Genomic DNA, 24,566 nt, shown 5'->3' with positions numbered 1-24,566 from the left:
TCATGAAGAAAAAGCTCGAAGGCGCCAAGGGACTTTGGCCGGAAATACTCCCAAAAGTATTGTGGGCATATAGAACTACCCCAATTACAAGCATAGAGAGACGCCTTACTCTATGGTATACAGAACCGAAGCAGTGATACTAGTCGAAGTCGGAGAACCTAGCCTAAGGTACTCCCACTAAAGCGGCACCAATAATGACGAGAGTAGAAAGCAAGAGCTTGATGAGATCAACGAATGAAGAGATATGGTGTACATAAGAATGGTCGCCTAAAAAGAGCAAGCGGAACATTACTACAACAAGAAGGCAAAGGTCTGGGCGCTCAAAGTTGGGGACTACATACTCAAAGCCAAAACCCAAGCAAGCAGAGATCGACGGGAAGGCAAACTGGGAACAAACTGGGGCGGCCCGTACAAAATTACAGCCAAAGCAAATAAGGGATTGTTCCAACTAGAGACAATGGAATGAAAAAAATTACCAAACAATTGGAACATCAGCCACCTCAAATACTTCAACTTCTAAAAGGAAGAAGCGCCCCGGGTCGTACTCTTTTTCCCTCACTTGAGTTTTGTCCCATTAGTGTTTTCTCAAGGAGGTTTTTAATGAGGCGACGAAAGGGACACTTCGAGTCAAAGTATGCGAAGAGAGGACTAGTTTCCCTTTCATTTCCCAACTCCTCAATATTCTCAAAGTTGGACAATGAGAGGACTAGTTTCCCTTTCATTTCCCAACTCCACAATATTCTCAAAGTTGGACAATGAAGGGACTAGATAGACCGGGACTGGGACGCCGGCCAATGCCCAAAGTTTGTAACTTTCTCCATTATGTAATCAAAGCAACAATGTCAAAGTAACAGAAACTTATGTTTATCAAAATCGCCTTAACAAAAGGTTAAGTTTGACCAATTTCGAATAACACCTATCAGCCTTCGGCCACGATCTAATAAAAGGTTAAGTTCGACCAAGTTCGAACAACACCTATTGGCATGCGGCCGCTATTTAATAAAAGGTTAAGTTCGAGCAACACCCACCGGCCCTCGGCCATGATTTAATTGAAGGTTAAGTTCGATCAAGTTTGAAAAATTCCTATCGGCCCTCGGCTACAACTTATCAAAAATCTCAGATTCGACCAAGCTCGAATAACACTTATCGGACCTCGACCGTGGTTTAACAAAAGGTTAAGTTTGACCAGGCTCAAACAACACCTACCGGCCCTCGGCCACGTCTCGATAGAAGGTTAAATTCAACCGAACAAGAGGCTTAAGTCCGACAGTTCAAACTTAACCTATCGATCCTCAACTAAGGAGACATACTCGATCTATATAGACAAAGGGATGATTTATCCTATGGCTATTCAGCCCAAGGACTACGATCAGTTAGCGGACGACAACAAAAATATGAAGGACCAAAACATACAAGTACAAAAACAAATCACGGCAAATAAGAAAGGCACAGATGAAAGCAAAAATCAAATTTGATATTCATAGACAAAAGTTTCTTACAAAGGCTCTTGAAGACGCCGATAAAAGTACACAAAATGATTTTTTTCTTAAACTACTGGCCATCGCCATCACGACCCATAGTATCCTCACTGGTCCGACCCTCAACAATATCGCCTCCCTGACCGTCGACACCATCACCATCCCGACATTCAGAGTCATCTTCATCCTCTCCTTAAGGGTAAATATAATTGTACCAGGCCTCTTCCTCAAGATGATCCATAGCATCCTCCTCATTATATCTTCTTCACCAGGGCGAGGCGTAGTAGGGTCGTAGACACAAGAAATCTGAGCCTCACGAGCCTTGACCGAAGCATCCCCAAAGGCCACCCCAAAAACAGATCTCATCGCATGCAACTCACAAAGCACATCCAGTCAGGCCTCGGCATGAATCCATTCTTCATATAGCTCACGGGGGACGTACGGAAGCTAGAAGCAATAGACGAATAAGGTTGTGCAAGAAGTTGGGCCTTCTCGGCCTCCAGAGAAGCAAGTCAATTATAATGATCGGAGGTTTCTTTTTCCAACTCCCCAATCCTCTCATCAAGTCGTTTCTCTTTAGCCCTTACCGTCGATAGGTCATTCTCTCGCTCAGAACGAAGGGTTCAGTTCGCCAAATCAAGGAACTCCGCCCTCCTCTGAGCCTCCGACCGAGAAGACTCCGCCTTGTCAAGCTCCTCCTGCTTCTCGGCGAGCTCGCCACTGAGAGCCACTGCCTTGAACTGGCACTCTTCAAGTTCTCCTAGCAGCCGAACCACTTGGGCTTAGAGATCGCTGCATTGGGCCTCTACGCCCCTACTAAGCTCGAGCTCCTGCTCTTTTCTCCTCAACATCCCTTTAAGGATGCTACATTTCTCAACGGCATGCATCAGCTCTTCGTCCCTCTTCTTTAAGTCCTCCCTCAGGACCCGCATATCGCCACCTTCACGAAACCGACACCGCAGCTCCTAGTACTTTCTAAGGCACGTTGTATACTTATCTTTTAGCTTCACGTAAATTTGTTTACGTCTCCTCTCCCGCCGAGCACTCTCAATCTCCAGAATAACCATCTACAAAACAAAGAAAAGGTGTTAGAACTTGCAAAGAAACTAAGGCATAACGAAAGGAACAAACAATAGTCGTACTTACCCGGAGAGCGAGACTGGTAATATTATTCGACATAGTATCGTCTCGAGGGTCATAACCTCAATCTCAGGACAAAGTGGACCGAGGGCAGGGAGTACCTCCTCGGTATTTACAAGCAGATTATGATCCATTGGGATCGTAATAGTCCTGGAGCCTCTTTCCAACCTCACCTCAAGTTGAGTAAGCCCCTCATCAATCATGTTCAACTCGTCCAAATCCATATGAGAGTCAAACCCAGCGTCCTTCTCAGCAATGGTCTTCCCTGTCACCAGCAGACGAGGGAACATCACTGCAGCCCTAGAGGACGAAGCCCTCTATTACCTCGAAAGTGCGAGGTTGTCGTCAGGAATCCCCCATTCGATCGTCTCCCTCGCAGGACGCACTGATGCATCCACATTCATCTTCTCCAAGTGCGAGGCCTCGGAGTCCATCCTAGTGCTCTCCCTAACATGCACTACGGGCGTCTCTCGAAGAGCGAAGTCGCCCTCCTCTAAGTCGACGGCTATTAGCCTTTCTCCTCCCGCATCTATGGCTCTTCTCTTATGGGGTATTAGACCACTATCTTTATGGGAGATATTGTCGTCCTCATCAACCAGCGAAAAGAGTTGTGGAGCAGAAGCAACGGACTAAGCGAAGGCAGGCTCTTGGATTATGGTAGCCAAGGTAGGGGCCGGTACGGAAGGTGCGGTAGTCGCAACAGGGGCAGAAGCTGAAGGTGCAACAGTCTTCCTCCGAAAAGAGGGCATCTGTGCCCGGCTCCTTCGAGAAGACCCCCTGCCTGGGAAAGAGACAAACATTGAAGTTAGTAGAACGAATCGACATACAACGAAAAGTGAAAAGACCACGGCCAAAGAGAACAAGTTACCTGTCGAAGGAAGAGCCGGTTTGAACTTCTTGAAGAAGATCGGCAGTCGTGGATTCCTATGACACGGGGGAGGATTTGCACGATCCAATCGGAAATGCGCGTGACTAAAAAGGGAGGCTAGTTGTTGGCTGCAAGGAAAGACAAATCCTTCAACTAATACCAAGCAAGTAAAAGAATGCAAATAAAAACTAGGGACTTACGTGTGTAGTTCCAAGCCTCAGGAAAGCCATCGATGTTAGCCATAATGTCCTCAGTCCCGACGTAGAAGAAATTGAGCCAGAACTGACGACTGGCCTTATCGTACGTCTTTACTACCAAGCATTTGCCTCCTCGGTGGCGAAGGTTCAACATCGTTCCCCTATAGAAGCTAGGGGAGAATAGATGCACCAAATTCTGCAGTGTCAGTTCGACCCCAACCATCTCGGCAAATTTGGTCGGCATTCTAATAATCGTGTAGATGTATGGAGCAAGCTGAGTAGGGCAGAGCCGTAGTGACGACAAAATTCTTCCACCAATGGAAGAAGGGGGAAAGAATAACCGATAAGGAAGGGGTAGGCGTATAGAGCACAGTATTTAGGGCGATGAACCTGTACCACGTCCCCTACGGTCGAGATCAATTCGACGTGATTTGGAGGACCGAATTTGGCCTTGAATTATGCCAATTCTTTGGACATCGTCATCGATAGGAAAATCCCGGGTGCAGCGTCCAGTGATCGGGTGAGATCAGAACTAAAGTTGGGATTACGGGGGATTATTTCCTCCACTGACGGGAATGCTTCATCCTCAACAATGGCAGAAACACTCTCCTTATGGGAGGGAAACACAACTGTCAAGGGAGCAATGCGACTCCCTTCACCGGCATCTGATGGTAAGTTTGACATGTTTCAAGGTGATAAACAAACGAGAGAGAATGGGAAATGATGTAGGGAAACGAAACATGGAAAGGAGGTTCAGAGAAGAAAAATGCAGAGAAGAAGGTTGATGTTTCGAAAGGCCTGTCCGACGTCGAAGCGGTCTTTTAAGAAAGTGAAGGGCAGGGACAATGAAGCTGTTGAAGACCAAGGTCGAAGAGTCGGCAGAGATCGAGATCGAAGTGTTAGCGAAGATCAGAGTCGAGGTTGAGCACTCACCGTAGATAGAGTGAATAACGGCTAGTTTTACGACAAATATTCTAGTAGATATTCTCTAGACATGTACTATTAGGGCTCGTTTGGTATGAGGGATACATGATAATTAATTCTTGGACTAAATTTTAAGTGAATTTATACCATATTTAGTTGGGACAACACTGCGGTATAACTAATCCCGATATTAGTTATCCCGGGATTGTAACTAATCCAGGGATAACTAATCCCAGGATAATTAATACTGAGATAACCTATTTCCAACCAAACGACTCCTTAGGGTATTCTAGGTATATTTTCCCTATAAATAGAAAGAGACAAAAGGATATGGGACATAAGATATTTATTTGTAAGAAAACACATTGACTTTATAGGGAGAATCTTGTTTTATTGCAAGCACACGAGAAATACCTTTTTACTAAGATCCTTGCATAACTTTTCCACCAGACCCAAGAACTATTTGAACATTCGAACACTCATCAATCATCATTGTAATAAGGAATATCCACAAAACTCACCCCTTTTTCGGGTGACTCGCATGTTCTTATTTACATAAATGTCATTCATTGTTGTTTATTATTATTTAATGATATCTTTCACCTTTTTGGTCATTGAATATTGTTAGTGTTGTCCGCATTCATTGCCATTTGGTCAAACATGCATATTATCTACTACGAAATCAGTTATTTTGTCTTTTGAATATTAATATTAGCTAAGATTGACTCTACTTTATTTAAATCTAATTGGTTGAACTCGAATCTTAATTTTGGGTCAAAGAATTAACTTTGTACATCAATAAAGTTATTTATACATAATCCATATATGAAAAACCAATGATATACTTTAAGTGCAAGTATTTTGTGTCATCTGATCATTTTAACAGCACATCTCAATTACATTCATATTAGCTTCTGTTTTGTGATCGTCCTAACATGCGAATTCAAATATAAATTTACTGGTTCGACTTCCAAGATTTTTGCCACCCGGCCTATTGCACTTCTAGAATATAGGTTTGACTTTAAAATTTGTTAAATTTTCAGAATTTTTTACATATATCTGTGCTTCATATTGAAAATGTTTTGTCATCACAAGAACAATTACGTAAATAGATATAACCTATTACGTGATGCTTTAATCGTGAAATATGAGAGGTAAAAAAGAAACTAACAGTTGAATAGGCGATTTTTAGCAACCAAACTCTGAAGAATGAAAATTGGGGGGGGGGGGGGGGGGGCTTGATTTAGTAAAAGTTGCTAATAAAGCCAAGCATAAATAAGCAAAAGCGAATGCATAATTTTAAGTTTGTGAGTTCCTACACGATGTCAGATTAATATACACCAAACAATGAACTAAGTTCCAAGCTATATATTCTTATAAAATTAATATTTTAATTAAAAAACAGGGTCTAAGCAAGTTACTGGATTCACGTGAACTTGTACCTATTGCACTAGATCCGTCCCTGTAATTAAGAGAAATAACTTTTAAAATATACCCATGAATTTTGCTCAAACTAAACATAATGAATTAAATAGAAATAAAAAAAAAATCTTATTGGGGTATAGTTGACATTCAAAAAGGAAATAAAATGACAATGGCATGTCATAACTAAATAAAAATTAGGAATATTAACTTACATCAGAATTCACCTCAATTTCACAGGTGATGGTGAGCTATATATACACAGGTGGAGAAGCTAACACTAACCCAAAATTGCTGCAGCCACTGCAAGTTGAATTGCTCATTGCATAAAATTCTCCAAAACTAACAGTCTAACAATGCACATCTGATATACAATTTTTATACACCAACTTGAACTCTTCCGCAACAAGCTGATAGTGGATTCATCTAAGCGCGGTTGAAGGTTCCAGGGAGAGACTAGTCGTGCCAAAATTACGATGCTTACCATCAGCAATGTTTGTTAGCGGAAAGCCATAATCAGGAAGTTGGTTTATTAGAAGAGTTTCCAGTTGACAGGCTATGCTCTTGCCAGGGACTAAGAAATATAGGAAAGAAGCATTTTCCATTCCCTCCTTCAACCGATGAGCACGAATTCGGCCCTCAAGATCATCAGTCTGTACAAATAATAGAGAAAGAAGAATGTTAAGCTATAGTATGTAAATTGAAGTAATAGGTTCAAAAACCAAAAGGACTCCTAGCTTTTGCAGATGTGCCCATAGGATTCATTTGGATAAGTAAATGACATCTGTCTGTTGGACCATTCATTTCAAAACATCTTTGAACACAAGTACCTCCACAAATTTGAAAAAGCATTTCAAAGAAAAGAAACTTCTTGAAAAATAGCGAAACAATTTATGAGAACAAAATGGGCTCAATTCTTCATGAGATGCAAATGTGCATGCTTCCTCCAACTCGTAAAGCATCTTGATACAATTTAACATCACATAAAACAATTGATTCGACAGCATATGGCTGCACTTTAGGAACGGAAAAACGTACCTGTCCAATGTAAAACTTTTTGTCAGGTCTTAACATTATATATACACTTGAAGCACCAATTGTTGATGGAGCTGGCTGTTCCCTGGCAGCAATGAGAACACAATTCACCGCTGCCACTTCTGACGCATTTTTCACTTTACACAGCTCGATTAACTTCTTGTGACAGATAAGAGAGATAGCATCTTCAAGTTTCTTACTTGCACTTCCCATTCGCTGCATTAATTTTGTGCTAGAATCCAAAGCTATTTGTCTTGCACCATTTAATTGGTCAGAGATTTTATCTGTGCTATTGAGGTCAAAATCTGAACAAACAGGTCTTATTTGGTCTTTCTTCTTTGATATCTGATTCACATAAGCTGAATTATACAATTCTTCTGCTCTTCGAATCAATATTTCTGGAATTCCTTCTCTCTGAGCTGTTTCAAATGCTAGACTCTCTTTACAGACCCCATCAATAAGTTTCCAAGTTGGTATTGTTTGATCGTCAACATACTCAGTTCCCATTGCTTTATACACAGTCCTCTTGGTTTTCAGGGGTAAATCAAAAATCCCATGCAAGTGGGTTGATACAATTCCCAAACAACCAATTGCGTCCAGGGTTTCTATAACACTTCCAGCAATACATGTCCCTTTGGCCGTTTCTGTTCCTCGACATATTTCATCTATAAGCACAAGACTTCTTAAAGTGGCACCAGTAACCAGAGAACGAATTTCAGACATTTCAATCTGGGACATGTTAGACAGCTGAGAGTCAGAATATTGCCTTCAGAAAAGCCATGAGACTCTATTATTTCAGTAAGAAAAAGTGAAAACTGATGAACAAAAATACCGACACCTAGAGTCAAGATTATCCACACAAAAGACTGAAATAGCTTCTCTCAGAAAGAACATGTCATAAATGAAACTAACTCCGTTATCACCTATAGATTAATCAAAGAGACATGCAAAAGAAGGCGACTCCATAATTAGGACCAATAAAATAACTAGAAGAGAAATATTACCTTTTTGTATCATAAGAAAACTATAGTTGAAAACCAGAACTGCTATGTACTAAAGATTTTTCTGCCAAGATGACCACAAAAAGTTCTTGTCATACATCCACTATACCAATCAATCTACTCTTCAGGCTGGAGAGGATAAGGAGATAAGCCGCACCGAAAAGTCTAACTAAATAATTCCAGGAATTATCCATCCCTCTTGACCATGGATTACAATCAAATACAACTATTCTTAACAAGCTAAAATCATCAGGAGCAAGCAAATGCATGCAAAGAGTGAAACGCCTAGTTGCTACAATCGCGGGATGCATCATGATACAGCACCTATGTTTTTGTTCTGTTTCCTAATAAAGAACTAGGCCTCTAGCAAATAGGACAAGAAGAAAACCGTCTATGCTATAAATTCAAGAATATGGAACATATAATGTACCTGAAATGAACTTTTTCCATCAGCAGGACTATCATATGATTTCATATGCAGCATAATTGAATCAAAATGAGGAATGACAGCTGATTCAGCTGGAACCATGAATCCACACATTCCTAACAATGCAGCTGCACACAATGATCGCAGCAAGCTTGATTTGCCCCCACCATTTGGACCTGTCAAAAGAAACATTGACTGCATATCTACTGTATTCTGTACACCAGTACCTCGCGTTGCATCAAACCAATAAGGGGATAGACCAATTATCTTCATTCCCATAGTTCCATCAAGTGCCTTTATGTCCTGTATTTTGATGTCATGTAATTGGAATAACACATAAATATACGAATACTTGCCCAAAGAATGAGACCAGTTAGATTTATATTTTTCTCTTTATGCAGTCTTCCACAAAAAGTACCACAGAGCACCAATGCACCAGTCAACACAACCAAATTCTGAAAATGTATTCTCCTGCAACTAGTTCTAGTTGTGAAATTTTTCAAATTCATCTGGTGGATATGTGATGTGTTAATTTTATTCCAACCTTTGGAGGTACTAATATTTAAACACGTCAAAGAAGTACAGATTCTGAGTACCTGACATTTGTTAAATTGTGTAATTGTTGGGAAAACCCAATTCCTTCTTCTCCCTTCGCTGATAAGAAACCAAGATTAAGATTATGAGCTCAATTCAGGGTAAAGGTAAATAAGAAACGTGAAAAAGCGATGCAAAGTTCAAAACACATTCATATTCAGCTCTTCAAAATAAAAGCCTTTCGCCATTGGCAATTGATGAGAAAATTTCAGAAATTTAACAACTTTACTACTTGAACTGGAGTTTATAATTATAATCAAAAATCCATGACGGAATTTATGGATCTTAAGTAAGCATGATAACAAAAATTTAAAATATCTGGAGATGGGACAAATGGCGTCTAGCAGCATCACTATGATTCTTTGTGTAGAGAAGTATTAAGTTGTTCATCAGTGCAAAGTCATATTTCTGAAAAGGAACCTTCCACATTATAGACTCATGATCCAGTTGCAAATACAAATGCAAATATCAGAAATAAAGTGAATATAAAATAGATTAGTACACTCTTTAGGGAGTTTTAGCCAACAAAAACTAGAAATTGCAGGACCCCACCCCCAAAGGTGTGGAGGGGCAGAGAAGCAGCCCCTAAAGGAAGGGATGAAGAAACTGCTTTTTGATCAGTAGGATGGTGCCACTAACCTCACATGAGAAAATAATGCCTTTGTTATCACAATCAAGACGGACGCAAAGATAAGTATATTGATCTTAGATTGTAATTCAGAAGAAAGTCCCCTTAGCAATTCCAAGACCCTTGATTTTGCCTTAGCACTTGCGTCATGGTACCTGCGAAAGAGATCCAAACAATTATTTAGCGAAGAAAAAGAATTTCATTGTAAGACACAAATCAGCTTCAATGTAAATGTAACATAGGAACCTCGCTATTGCATCTTCCACCCTCATTGTAGTGAACCATTCTTCTCCAACCTTCTTCCCCTTTGAATCTATAGCAGGTCTGAGATGCTTAATTTGTTCTTCACCAGGCGTTCCAGCCCAAACAGTTGGAATAAATCGCTTCCCCTTAAACCATACAGCTTCATGCTCTCGAGCATACAGAATCTCCCCTTTGATTCCTCCAAGGGGGGCCGTAGTGGCCCTTATTCTTGAAACAATAGGCAGGAAATCTTCTGTTATCTAGAAAGAGAATGAAAGCCCACTTAAATATTTGTGAATTTGGTTGTCAAGTTCATTAGTATAAGATTCTTGTGTGCCCCTTTTTCCTTTTTCTTTTCTTTTTTCCTTTTTTTTTTTTTTTTGCTTGGCTGGGAGTCTTGGATCCGACATCCACGGTTGCAGCTGCTATAAAGTACAAACTTCTATAGTGTCAAGATCTATTTGGCTGGAGCAATTAAAACTGTTTTTTTTCTGAAAACTTAAATTTTACAGATCACTTGTTTCAGACTCATGATTTCAATCTGGTTAGAACCAACCAGATCAACAATATCTCAGTTAATTCCGCGTCACTATTAAAATGTTACTACCTTGTTTTATTTGTCTATCGATTACCCCAAAATTGTTCATCGATCAGTAAATTCCTAGATAATATTACTGGATTTATCAAAAAGGCTTTTACTTGACGTTGAAAAGCTGACTGCCTTTACAGCAATGTATATCTTAGCTAATGAAAGAGTATTAAAGCGCACACAGATGCACAACTTGTAAATCATTAGGATTGTTGAAGATAAATAAAAAGAGACTCACAGCCAAAGATAAAGCATCTGCAGCCTTGTCTACTTCTGCATATGCTTCCTCCAAATGGATCCTCTTGACACGACCTTTCCATGGCGACTCCATATCTTCAAAAAAATCATTTGGGATGATAGGATAGGAACTTATCTTTTGATCACTTTCACCATGTACAGATATTATTTCACTGATTCTACCAGAAATCTCCCCACATTCATTCACCTGAAGTAACAACGGGTTAACCTTAATCAGATCTAATATCAAAGCGCCTTTTGCAAGAATGGCAAAAACAAAATCTAAGTCAAATTTGTCAATACCGGAGAAGCTACGAAGAGCACACGGGGCACGTACCTAACTAAAGAGGCAAAAAGTAAAATTGGCATAAACCCTACTTGAGTAGAAAGACTAACAGAAAAAGCAAGAGGCCTGTGCATGTCTCTTACCAGGAAGCTAAACTATGATCAACAAAGTTTACAATTCTAGTATATTCAAGGATTACTACAAACCTCTAATTGCTATTAAACCTATGTATACGCTATGATCCATTGGGTATGTCCCCCAAAAGAAGTATCACGATTTAGTATTCCTTCAATTCTTTTGATGATCTTCATACATTTAAGCTTTCTACCAATCACCTAGAGTTGTAATAGAGTTGACATAAAAGGTTCTTGCCAGGTATAAAAAGTAGACGAGCTATTACAATGTTAAAAGAATTTAAAACCTAATGCAAGAGTCGTTTAAATGACAAGATACATTCTTGCGAGAAAGTTACTAAGCTCATACAATGCAAAAAGCAACAAAAGAAAGGCTGAATGATTCCTGTTCATCTATCCCAAACTGGAATAAACAAGACTATTGCTCTTAAAACATCACTCAATAATTTATATACTGCACAGGAACTCTACATGAGAATTGGATGTGGAATAGAAGCCCCAACATCACTTACTAGAGTATCAAAATCGACTTTTAACCCGGTTGCCACCCAAGTAGGATCCATCAGTGACTCTAAAATAGCACGAAGCTCTGAATTTCTGTACATCTGCAGTATTTCATCGACCACATTCTTTATTTTGCAGAACTCTACATGATTTGCCTCCCTCAACTCAAGCAACTTGACCAGCTGTAAATAGACAACAAAAAATCTCAACAGTAGCATTTACAAACTGAAGCATAGAAGGCTAAGAATTGTTTGAGAAGGAAAAGCAGGAAGAGAAGTTTTTTTTTTTTTTTTTTTTTGCTTCTTCTTTTTACACTCTGTTGAAGTTTCCTACCTAGCACAAGGTTTGAAACTCCAAACACATAACATAATGCCAGATCCAACTTCTTATGGAATGAATAGTAGACAGAAGTATCAATGCTGCTATTCTGATGACAAGTTCAGAATAAGTAGACAGAATTAATGGACTTAACATATCTCCTAAAAGCATGGTACATCCAAAAAATTCATTGCAATCATCAGTTTTATTGCATTATTCATAAGGGAAAAGTTTCACACCAATCAAAGTAAAGAGGGAACAACAAGGAAAAGCTCGTCCAGAGATAATAACTCAACAAGAGAAACCAATCTTATTCTGAATCTCAAAGACGAATAAGCAACAAGAAACATGTGATGAATTCAGACGAAATAATCTTGGCGCACAAAGGGCCTCGGAAACTCCAACATTAAGCTCTAACCAGCTACCAATTCATTCCCTTTTAAACTGGGAAAAGAGAGGGCTGAGCAGTCATTGAAATCATAGAGCCTCGGACTTTAATCAAAAGGCATCAGCATTTTATGTAGGCTCTTATTTCATGCAAGAAATCTTACCAAAATAAAACCCAAGTTTACTAGTTAAGATGCAAGATCTTGTTACAGCAAATGAACACAACATCATTGCGAAATATCTGCATATCTACTGAAAATAAGTAAGTTGTGCAGAAGGAATAAATTGAATATTGAAGTACAACCTTTGCACATGAAATACAAGTAAAATCAGGAATTGAACATGTGACACCCATCATAAGTTTGCATGCCTCTGCAAAAGCAAATGAAAATATTAGTGTATAAAAATTAAATGCGCCAGTTATCGGCACTGAAGATAAAAAAAGAAGGCACGGACATATTATCCATATTTGACTCCTCTAGAAATTGCATTGACATTAACAAGTCTCTCTCCTGCCCTCCCCTCTCCACATCAGGGCAAAAGAAAACAATATTAATTATGCCTCAACCCCAAACTAATTGAGGTCGGCTCTATGAACCCTTCAACTTAGCTCCATTTGAAGCATTTCATTCTAATACTTAGTTTTTGTTTTTCACAAATAGGACTTTCTCTGTTACTAGAGGTTCTCTACACTTTTTCCTAACAAAGTTCTTAACAAACTAAAAAGACTTGTGGCAAACGCCAGACTTAGAGTAAGTGTACCGACATGACTAAGTCCTAATCTCAACAAGTTGGGCATTGCCCAAATTAGGGCAAATTAGCCATTGTTCAACCTCTGTGGTCTTAGCTGAAAGTCCGATACCCCTTGTGCTTTAAGAAAACTCGAGCTCAATGGGACCTCAAAGCTTACAGCTAGATCTTAGCTTCACTAAACTGCAAAACTATGGAGCTTCAATTGACTTTATTGAGTCAACTTTTATTTTTGAACTAGTAGTAATAGATTTTTATAAGTCAATAGAGAATATCAAAGAAAAGCATCCACGTGTTTGCTTTAAACATACATATGAGAACAATTTCAGCAAAATATGATCTTCAAAAAGTTTTCTACAAAATAGGACAAACTTTTTGTTTTATAAACTTTTGGTACACCCATAAGGCCCTTAAATTAGCATAAATGATTGGATGCTTTTTGTACAGAACCATGTTTTTATGTAAGTTTTCCACATTGAGTATACCACATGCATACAGGGACTTTCCCGCTGATCAATGAAGTAATGCTTCTCTTTTATAACAACAACAACCACCCAGTGAGTTCCCACAAGTGAGGTCTGGGGAGGGTAGAGTATATGCAAACCTTACCCCTACCCCGGAGAGTAGGGAGGCTGTAATGCTTCTCTTTTATAAAGTAATAAATTTCATTAAAGAAAGGGCAAAAGCGAGCCTGCATACAAGGAGTATACTGAAAAATAGGAAAACTTAGAAAAGTAACACTTTATAAAAGAAACAATTCTTCAAAATCCCAAAGCTTTATCAGTTGTTACAATTTGTGTTATTTGCACGTGAAAACTGAAAGGGGGGGGGGCAACTTCTTTAAGTATCATGGATTTAACGCACAAAAAAGAAGGATAAAAAACAATTAGTTAATTAAAACTCTCTTTTTAGAGAACATACTTGCAGAACCCCACTAGTAAGGTTCACCTGTTCAAGAGAAAAGAAGATTCTTATTCTTTGGTTAAGCAAGGAAATAGGAATTATTATAAAATGCAAGAATCATATAGAGCATTACAATCATTGAGACCTAAACAATGTGTGAGAGAAAGAGCACGGTGGGGGCTTCACTCACTATGATGTGACAACAAAACATAGTTAAAGCTGTAAATAAGACCTTAAAATTGATCAAATCTATCATGCAGTAATTAGTGAAGTGATTGCCGCCATGAACAGGTGGGAATGCACGAATATCTACACAAGGCATTTCTCACCTTGAAGTTTTGAAGCAATCTCATAGGCCGGTGGATTTAAAAGAAGATCCCTAACATACCTGATAGAAACAATATCACAGACATCATGAATACCAGAACGACAATAAATTTAAAAAGGACATTATAAAAAGTAAATGAACCATCCAAAAAATGATACAAGTTAGACAAAAAAGATATATGTTAACTACTAGCAGGAATAAATAATCACTTCAACGTAGCATTCAAACAAAATTCAGTATTCGGCAGGTCGTAACCGCTGAAAGAAGAGGAGTTATTGACCTGAAAACTTTCTCTAAAGAAATACTAAGTGGGATGTACAGTTTAAAATGAGGCCTAATTGAAATTAGTCACATGTATTAAGCAACAAAAATCAGAAGGAATACTCCATTTCTGTCTGTGTTTGTTAGGGGTCGTTTGGTAGGAGGTATTAGAAAAAATAATGCAAGCATTAGTTGTGTGCATTACTAATACCTTGTTTGGTACATTTTTTCAACTTGTATATAACTAATGCTTGTATTAGTTATACATCATACTTGGTATTAACCTGTGTATAAGTAATGCATAGAAAACCATGACATTAGTAATACCAAGGGTGTTAATGCATGCATTAGCATAGTTGAAGACAAAATTGTCCTTGAAGTTCCTTAAAGCTAGATAATATGGAGAGCATTTTTTTTTAAAACTATTTTCCTTAAAATTATACAATGCATTAAAAATTTTAATTCACCACACCAAACAGTAGATAAGAAATAATATCTGCATAACTAATGCTTGCATTACTAACCCATGCATTACTAATACACCTTATTCCGCACTATTCTTATACACCCTACCAAACGACCCCTTAGGGGTTACATCTCTCTTGTAGCTTGGATAGAGTCTACTATATCGATGAAGTGGGGGATGTAACAAATATAAGTTTTACCTGTGTTCCTTGAAGTATTATCCTAACCACATAAAGAATAGAAACAATCTTTTGGGGCGATTCAAGGATGATGAGTATATAGCACTAACCCATATCCAATGTATGCAGTCTACAAAATCAGCTTACAGCAATGGAGTAAGCTACTCGTCAAGTGTTCACGTAATTTAAAAGCAGCTTACTAGAAATAGAAAGGATTGACTCGTCGCTATTACCATGGAGCAAGGAGGAAGAATTACAAGTGGGGGAACAGAGCTACACAAAACTAGGCAAAGAGCTATGTGGTATGACACAAGGCAATCTCTAGAATATATAGGAGATCACATCCATGTAAGTATGTAAAATTTGGCAGAAAAAAAAAACAGATTCCACAGTGAAAACAAAAAGGATTTCTTTGTTCTTTTGATCTTTTTTAACTAAAACACCCAGACACCACAGATCAATTCTTTGAACCCCGCGTACCCTCCTCCTTAAACTTAACACTTACCTCCCACTCTCTGACACCTCCCCCCCCCAACCCCCCCCCCCAAATATCCTTCTGTCAAGCTAAACCATGAAAATAAGAGAACCTGTAAATTTTCAGAGATTGTGAAGTACCTATACATATGGACCTCTATACAACAAAAACATAAGTATCAGGTCGGATAAATAAATTTGAGTTCTTAAGGAGCTATAGGTTTTCAATGTCAAACAGAATCGGTCATTGTCTAATGCTGCTGTATAGAACAGTGATCCCAACACCTTTGCTGCTGACAGTTCTGTCGCTGAGACAAGGATATTGTTTGGAGCAAAAATTATAGCAGCACACATACAAAAATATTTCCTGCCGGTTTATGAGGGGTGGCCGGTGGGGGGCAGGGGGTGTAGGTTTCTAGAGAGAAACGAAGAGAACTCCATGCAGTAAGGCCAGGCAGTTGTTTGCTGAAAAATGATGCTCACTTACAGAACTGGTAGACCATTGCAGTGTGGAGGAAGCAACACCTTTAATAAACATGGAATTCCTTCGGTTGGAATAGCACCTAAAGTTAACAAACCCCAGAAAGTGATGTTTTAGCCTAGGGTGACACCACCAGACAGTGACAAAATGCAACTGAAATGAATAATTTAAGCATTACCAATTTGTGTGGCGGTTCCAAGGTGTAAAGGACGGGGCCTATTTTCTGAAACAACAGTGACATTTCTAAATGTAATGTCATCATCGAGACCATAAAGCTCTTTTACCTGAAATTTCATTACTTTTCATGTAGTTCAAACTGAAGTAACAGGTTGTGTCACAAAAAATGAAATGATCTGAAGCAAACCTTGAACAAAAGCTCATCGATAGGATTGCCATCCAACCATTCATGCTGTCTAGCATTACATTCTCCCCACAAAAGCCCACCTTCACCAAACTCCCCCCAACGTGATGTTCCTGAGAGGAAACCCTCCAGCAAAATGAAGGACTGAATAACAATTACATATATAAATAGAGTAAATTCTGAAATTTGAACTACTATATCTCCACCTCCATTTCACAAATTTTGCTAACACACATGAATATTTCTCGCTACTTCAAGTGCCCTAATTGTCTCTATAAGAAAAAGATTGAAAGTAATTACGCGGCAGTTGCTCCATTAAAATATATAAATAGAGTAAGTTCTGAAATTTGAACTACTATATCTCCACTTCCATTTCACAAATTTTGTTAACACCCATGAATACTTCTCCATACTTCAAGTGCCCCAATTGTTTGTATAAGAAAAAGATTGAAAGTAACCCATTCAGGTTTTCTGTGTCGATTAGCTAGTAGAATCAGTAGGGTAGGTTGTCATACATTGACAAGTAGGCAGTTGGAAGTGAAATTCTATAAAACTGGTGGGAAGAAGAAGTGGCTATATTTGTAAAAAAAATTGAACTGTGGCTAAATTTTAAGTACAGGCTAACAAAGTGGCGATAGCATATAAAAATGGCCAATCAAATTGTTCTCCTGCAGTGACACGGTGAACTGATCTCTCTATCTCAAAATTTAACCTCACCCACATTATATCCAAACAGATATATGCAGCTAAAATTAGAATGTCCGAGTATGTTGGTATTAGCCTATTAGATCCCTTACATAAGCCACTTTGCCCCTAATTAGCAATGATAAAAAACAAAAAAGAGTGATCTGCAAACCTGAAGTATTGTTCCTCAATGAATTATGCAAAAACAAATGATGGCATCGACAAGTACGAAGCTTGGTAACTAAGGCTTCTTCAGTTAGGCCATCCTCCACAGAGTAAGTCTTCATAGTCTCATAAACTGAGATAACGCAATACCCCTTTGCTGAACGGGATATTCCTGTATCCACCAAATAAGAACTCTTAGTTTGTGATTTGCAAATGAAATTTCTTAATCTTTATAACTAATAACTATGAGATGCTAACAAGCCAAAAAAAATCTTTTTAACTTAAATGGTCAAGCAGCAGTCACTCGTCAGTAGAAATGTAGAGAACTTCTAGAGTAGGAAAGCTCTGAATTATCAAATTTTGGATTGAAATGGGTCCATATGGAGCAAAATAGATAGTGATGATTCATATAACCGACTCTAATTAGCTTGGAATTGAGAGTAGTAGTTGTTGTAGTGGTCAAGCAATAATGACAGCGAAAGCTGGAACTTATATTGGCAGGGAAGAAAATATTGATAAACACAAGGCCCACATTACGAATACTGGTAATGATAAGAAGTCAGGCCTGGAAGTAAACAATTTACGATTAGAATCAATGACTCTGTTCTTGCAAAATCATTTGTGTAAAAACATTGGTTCCATAAATGCACCCATTATTTAGCTTCAATACTAAATAGCAAGAGAAACCAATCTATGCAAGAATAATTTGCTTTGCCATACCAACAACAGGCATTGGTTCTGGAAAATCAAGATCTTGATCATCTCCAACAAGGCCAAAAACATAGGGACTGCCTGGATGCGCATGCCTGAAATATTGAAAACAAGTCAATTGTAAGTTGCCACAGGTTAGGACTGTCCAGCATCGTTTTCTAATAAATAAAAAAGTCAGTGCTGAGGGTCTTATGAATATTTAAGATACTTTGGTTTATGCTAGCATGCTGAAAAGCTTAACTTCTTTTTTCAGAAAAAGAGTTAAGCTATTCAGCATGCTAGCATAAATGCTTAACTTGCATTTCTCACAACTAATATTTTTGCATCATCGACATTTATTAGATTCACCTGTACATTGAAAGATCCAAGAGATATAAACGTTTAAAACTGTATAATATCACCCAGAAAGGAAATTGTACTTATCAGAAACCTTGAGCTATTCACAAGTAATTACCCTGATATAAATCTGCTTTTACGAGCACGAGCTTGAGTTGGACCCTGAACTTCCTCCACGACACACTACAAATATAAACATGCCACAGCTGTACAAATTATTATTTCTGTTTTAGTGCATGACTAAAAGGAAGTGATTGACAAAGAGGCTGCGGAAGTAATGTGTAGAAAAAAGATAGAGGGAATGAAGTAAGAAGATATCAAGACAAGTGGTAGAACATCATTAGAAATTAGTGCTTCAAGAAATTAATCAGTTTATAAGTTCACTAGTAAAAGACAACAGTTTTAAGAGAAAAGGCCAACTCTTACAACAACAACATATCTAGTATGATCCCACAAGTGGGATCCGGGGAGGATGGGGTGTACGCAGACCTTACCCCTACGTTGTGTGAGGTAGATACAAGCCAACTCTTACAAATTCATTAAACATATCAATAAAAATTACCATTCCATCCTCTCATGTATTAAAATATATAGAGGAACACAAAAAGGATAATGAAAGTTCCAACAGAATGTTTGGGGATGGCACAAACCACAGAGAAGCCATTACGTGTGAGGTCATCCAATGTCTGCCTTAGATTCTGCAGAAAGAACAAAAAAATGACAAAGTTTACCGACAAAGAGTGAAACTGAGAGAGTATGAACACAGAATAAGAGTAAACAAATAACAAAAAGTCTATCTTAAAAATACAACGTAAGGAATACAGGAGGAACTAGGCATACTCTACTGGCAGTTTTCTCGAGCATTATTATGTAGGAAGATAACAGAATAAGTAAAAGGGATTCTCCATCAACGAACTTCAAAAAGAAGGAAGCATTTATACTTGAAAGTAATTAAAAAGGAAAAAAGGAAGGGGGAAAAAATGAGAAAATCAGACGATCTCCCTATTTCTTTGGCATATTATCAGCTTAGACATATTTAAAAGCTTCTTTACCCTTTTAAAAGAGGTAAAGAAAACAAATCCAGCTTCAAGCTCAGCTTCTACATGGTCAGAAACAAGATATCCTTAAGGGAACAAAATTTGGTTCACAAGAGAAATTAGTTCTGAAACCTACGTTAGCATGGAGGTCCATTCATGCAAAATATGTGACGAACAAACTTTTTAAACGGAAAACTTAATTCAACCTTTCCTTTCCTGAGGGCCGAAAACTAGTGGCCTCCAAATTCTTGGAGTTACCTGTCTTAAACTATCTATGATTTCCACAGAAAAATTGAAAATATATATATAAACAGAAAATGAAACCAGTACCACAACTGGACAACCAGCTTTCGGTATACTATCTGAACGTAGGCCACCAAATGGATTTAATCCAGCATATTCCACAAGAATACAAGCATCGAATCCAATTGCTTCATAAAAATCGCCCACCTGGAAAGTCAGAGAAGAACAAGAAGCACTCATCATTGACTTTGAGTAGAGTCCTCATAGATTGAGGAACTGATACATGACTATCAAGCACATGTAAAAGAAGAGTAAATGAAAGCTGTAAAATCATACTCTGCAAAGTAAAACTTCACGCGGAAATTTTGACTTGAACTGCAACATCTCCCAGTTAAGCGTTCCATCTTTAAGACTGATAAATATACGAGGTAGCCTTTATTACAAACTTAAGAAATATGGGACAAATAATAGACAAACAAAGACAAGCGGAGACATAAGCATATGTATATATGTATATTTTTATTTGTCGGTGTGTAGATCGGACAGTTAATAGTTTGTATGGATTGTTTTGCTTCTTGGTACGGTCGACCTTGGATGCTACCCAAGAAGCAAAAAAAAAATCTGTTACAAAATGTTTTTTGACGAATTTTTGAGCAGCCTGGATTCTTTTGCTTTTCAGCAGGGTTCCCTAAGCCATGTCAAACAGGAAATAATATCGTTACGGGTTTTTGTGCAATTTGCAAAGCCTAACCATCATTTAGCGCATTATGATTAATATATTTATGTCCATGTGAATATAGCCAGAAAATTCAGCTAAAAATATTGAAATACGTAGATACTGCAGTTTGCACTTTGTGGAGTTCACAAGTCAACAACTCACTTCTGACAGGATTATATCTATATGAGGATATTAGACCAAGAATGTGCAAATACAAAAAAAATATCAGCAAGGAAAGACAAGGAGATCTAGATTCTCCCAGAACCCTTGATTAAACTCTTCTCTAAGTTGGAACAAAAACTAATGTGAAAACTGCATAAAGGAAGGATCAACAGACAACTTGAAAGAACTGACCTTCCGTTTCTCAAATTTGTATCCACACCGAGCAAGTTACAATATGTAAGCCTCTTAACCAGTAGAACAGAAGAAGGCTTTCTCAAGAATTCCATCCTCTACAAACATAAAGTCATGGTGGCAGAACATTATACGATAATTAAACTCTTGTTTACACTTGTTTAAAAAAAGGAAAAGAATCATAGATTTGCATCTCGCAATTATCAATCAACCCAGTCATTGAGAGAAATGTAAACTACCTCTTTCCACCACATAATGTTAACATAGTCTTTTTCCTCTGGAACACCTTTTGGTTGTTTGAGTTTTCTTGCGGTTGTGGTAAACAACTTTCGCTCCTTCAAGCAACATATCCGCTCTCGGCACCTGACACTACACGGGTGAATACAGAAATTGGAAAAAGAACATGTGAATCCAGAAATTTGTCAGCGGTTGTTGATATGAGAGTTTTATGAAATACTGAACTCAAAAGAAAAACCATATTAAGCCTGAAGTTATCTTATCCCAAAGAGTAGAATGATAAATAGGAACTCTCTTAGTCATAAATATATCAAATATGTTCAACTCACAACAACCTGTAGATCAAACACTGTGTGTGCCATCAACCATAAATGGCTGATTATTCCTCTATTTAATGATTTTCAGTTTACCATCAATATTACTAGAAAATACTCTCATCCTCTTTACACCTTAAAACTTTCTACTTTTATTTATTCAGCCCTCAAAATTATCTTTCCATAGACCATTTAAAGAGCACCAAGGTACAGTTTCTATCTGTGATTCAGCCTCAAAGGCTCAAACTGATTAAAGATCCAAATGCAAATTTAAAGAAAGTTTCTACAACTTGTCCAAAATAGGACAGAGGCAGGCTCTAATAATGGATCAATCTCAAACTAGACAGTATCAGAACCACCAGGTTTGCTACCCAAAGGAAAGTTTCGAGATTTATAGCTAAGGAGGGCAAAGCTCCTAATCCCATCGCTTAAAGAGCAAGTTTTTATCTGAAAAACCAAACCCCCACTAGTAGCAAGGATTGCACGGGGTTAGATAAACTCTCACATGCTGATTTCGTGTGGAAGAAATCAATTATATAAGAAGAGAAAGCCATTAGGTATAGTATCCATCTATTTATCTATCTTATTTTATCATGCAACATTGAGCACCAAAATAGAGCTTATTCAAATCTAATTAAACATGCTGATTTCGTGTGGAAGAAATCAATTATATAAGAAGAGAAAGCCATTAGCTTTTTATAGTATCCATCTATTTATCTATCTTATTTTTATCATGCAACATTGAGCACCAAAATAGAGATTATTCAAATCTCTAATTAAACGATGCCTCAAGAAGAATCTGAAACTGGTTGTCAGCGGAAGTAGAGCGATAACAAGCAAGCAGAGCACTCACAAAGAAATGGTGTACATGGAAGGAACAAAGCAGTGGTGAGCAACTACTCATGGAGTGATAACCGATACCCATTTTACATTCCCTTTTTTAAGGCAACAAAGTTAAGAAGTTACCCTTATACAAAAATAAAGCATCGAGTATGGAGTCATGTCAGCTGTAATATAAACTAGGCTATAAAAACAGAGTCTTAAAATGTGGAAAAGAAACTACGCTAAGGAACACAGAAGCTTGACTAAAAAACGAAGCCAAGAAACAATGCTACTTCTATAGTAGCTCCATCAAATAGGAGAGCAAAGGATTTTTTTTGGGGGGGAAATTTACTTACAAATGAGCCTCTTTTTTTTCTATTTAGAGATAGAGCGTTTTTGAGTTCTTAGAATGAGACAGCACATTTACAGTTCAATGGCAAAATGAGATTGAAAGGACCACCAAGCCAGCAGATCAAAAAGATTAGTATAAATGTCCTACTCCTGCCTGTCCTTTTTGACAATGAACCCCTATTCAAGCACATCTCTGTTAGGTAACTCGGGGTCAATTTTACATACAAGCCCATCCATATAACCTATCATTTGATGGACGGACCCTCTTGCAGCTCCAACATCCCTTGTGTCTATATGGGAGCTTTTTTTTTAACTAGCTTACTCGAACAGATAGAGCAGATGGTCTAGATACATTACTTTTTCTAGTGCTTCCATGATTGTTCCCCGCGACACAACACTGTGCTATTGAAATGATTCGTCAGTAGAAATGTTCACCGACTAACAATAGTACTATAATTCCTATTTCTATCCATCACTCGTGCTTTTGATCTATCTTCACTCCAGAAAACTAATATGGTCTGTGGTAGCAAAATGTGGAGTCTTAGGCAGAACATGCCGCCCTAACCTGAAAAGTAGCACGACTAAATGCCAATTTAAACAGTGAAATCCAACATTTTTGAAATGAATGACAGCTAATTCACTCAATTTTCTCACATCCAATCACAGAAATGAACTTTCGGGCACGAAAGATCGAAAGCATCAACCTTGACAAGCACACATGGAGCCACTGCTCAAAACCTCTATATCCCCATTCTTGTACTCAAAATAAGCCCAATTGTTTGTTTAAACAACTCGCTGCATTTGGTCATCTTTTAACTTCAGGAGGCAGAAAATCTGAATTCCTTATTAAGCTTCACTCAACTTTCCAATATAAACACACAGAAAAGAATACAAACAAGTAATACTCCTTCTGTCCCAATTATGCGATGCTCTTTCCATTTCCATCTATTCCAAAAAGAATGACATTTTTCTATATTTAGAAACAATTTAATTTTAAGCTTCTCATTTTTACACTTAATGAAATAATAATTTATAGCCACACAAATATATATTCATTTTTTTGTTGAACTCCGTGCCTAGTCAAAAATTAAATTATTCATGAATAGCAGTGGAAAAGCACAGCATTTTCAAACTAGATGACGACTCCTTGCCTTTTGGGCCTCTTTGGCACAACAAATTCCAATACTATCTTTCCTATGGTGATTTCTCCACCACCACCCCCAAAACCAACCCAACTACTACTGACCTTTCTCCTCCACACACATGAGTATGTACATTAAAGCATTAAACTTTAGGCAAGAAAAGACTTACAGGGGAGGTGAAGAGTAAGAGAAGAAGCGGCGGCGAAGTGGGAGTGACGGACGTAGGAAAAGGGAGAGTGACCGCCAACGCGGAACTGAAACGACTACGTTTTTCGCCGTAACCCAACTCATAGTAGTAGTAGAGTGTGTGTGTTTTTTGTTCTTCCCGCCAGAGGGTACCTAAGAAGAAAAGTACTCTGAAGACACTGAAGTGAAGGAAAAGCCCCGAAAGTGGAAACGGCAGCAGTGTCGGAAGGAGGGACTGACTTTATTTTCTTTTATTGTTTCAAAAAAATAGTTTTTTGCTACTCATATTTAAACAACAATTGCATGTATGGTCATTCTTGTGGATGTTATTTAGAATTAGTCAATACTTATTTTGTCCTGAAATTTTAAACTAAAAATCTTAATTTCAAGACAACTACGAACATTTTTATCCTGAAAAAGTTAAACTAAAAAATTAAAATTCAGAATACATTGATTAATTCCTAAATAACTGTCATTTAGAGTGACTACATGGTATTGTTTCTACAAGTTTTTATGGTACATCATATCTAGTCCAATAGAGCATAATGGATCTATCAATAAAATCTAAATTTGTCTACTATTAAAGGGGAAATGACACACTTACCCACAAAAATAAAATTATTTACCCTTATCTACCCATCAAACTAATTAC

The 24,566-nt window shown here is 37.9% G+C and overlaps 1 protein-coding gene across 3 annotated transcripts; it reads right to left on the bottom strand.

Annotated features, from left to right (window-relative positions):
- Positions 1 to 5,938: 5,938 nt before the first annotated feature.
- On the bottom strand, positions 5,939 to 24,157 carry LOC104243798 (DNA mismatch repair protein MSH1, mitochondrial). Of its 3 annotated transcripts, XR_715301.2 has the most exons (23): positions 23,898 to 24,157; positions 21,102 to 21,231; positions 20,863 to 20,960; positions 20,127 to 20,202; positions 19,878 to 19,997; positions 19,161 to 19,208; positions 18,629 to 18,693; positions 18,184 to 18,269; positions 17,471 to 17,635; positions 16,618 to 16,727; positions 16,432 to 16,537; positions 16,260 to 16,335; positions 14,395 to 14,453; positions 12,717 to 12,784; positions 11,716 to 11,889; positions 10,785 to 10,991; positions 9,961 to 10,217; positions 9,726 to 9,869; positions 9,089 to 9,146; positions 8,496 to 8,795; positions 7,068 to 7,793; positions 6,245 to 6,682; positions 5,939 to 6,069 (listed from the first exon to the last, which is right to left on the bottom strand). XR_715301.2 is itself a non-coding variant. In XM_009799055.2 (22 exons), exons 1-22 carry the CDS (start codon positions 24,017 to 24,019, stop codon positions 6,452 to 6,454), a joined length of 3,426 nt encoding a protein of 1,141 aa, XP_009797357.1. In that variant the 5' UTR covers positions 24,020 to 24,157; the 3' UTR covers positions 6,188 to 6,451. The 3 variants fall into 3 exon arrangements, 2 of the variants coding, with proteins under 2 accessions (XP_009797357.1, XP_009797358.1); XM_009799055.2 differs by lacking the exon at positions 5,939 to 6,069 and having other exon boundaries at positions 6,188 to 6,682; XM_009799056.2 differs by lacking the exon at positions 5,939 to 6,069 and having other exon boundaries at positions 6,188 to 6,682; positions 21,102 to 21,225.
- Positions 24,158 to 24,566: the final 409 nt, after the last annotated feature.

This window comes from Nicotiana sylvestris, chromosome 1 (genome assembly GCF_000393655.2).
Source record: "Nicotiana sylvestris chromosome 1, ASM39365v2, whole genome shotgun sequence".
In the NCBI taxonomy this organism is placed as follows: domain Eukaryota; kingdom Viridiplantae; phylum Streptophyta; class Magnoliopsida; order Solanales; family Solanaceae; genus Nicotiana; species Nicotiana sylvestris.
The sequence above is the reverse complement of the archived record's forward strand: the minus strand, read 5'-3'. Positions and strand labels throughout refer to the sequence as shown.

Coding starts and splice junctions, on each gene's coding strand:
- LOC104243798 (XM_009799055.2), bottom strand. CDS start 24,019: ATGAGTTGGGTTACGGCGAAAAACGTAGTCGTTTCAGTTCCGCGTTGG. Junction 20,203..20,862: donor ACAAATTTGAGAAACGGAAG/GTCAGTTCTTTC, acceptor TATATTTATCAG/TCTTAAAGATGGAACGCTTA. Junction 11,890..12,716: donor CTTGTATTTCATGTGCAAAG/GTTGTACTTCAA, acceptor GTCTATTTACAG/CTGGTCAAGTTGCTTGAGTT.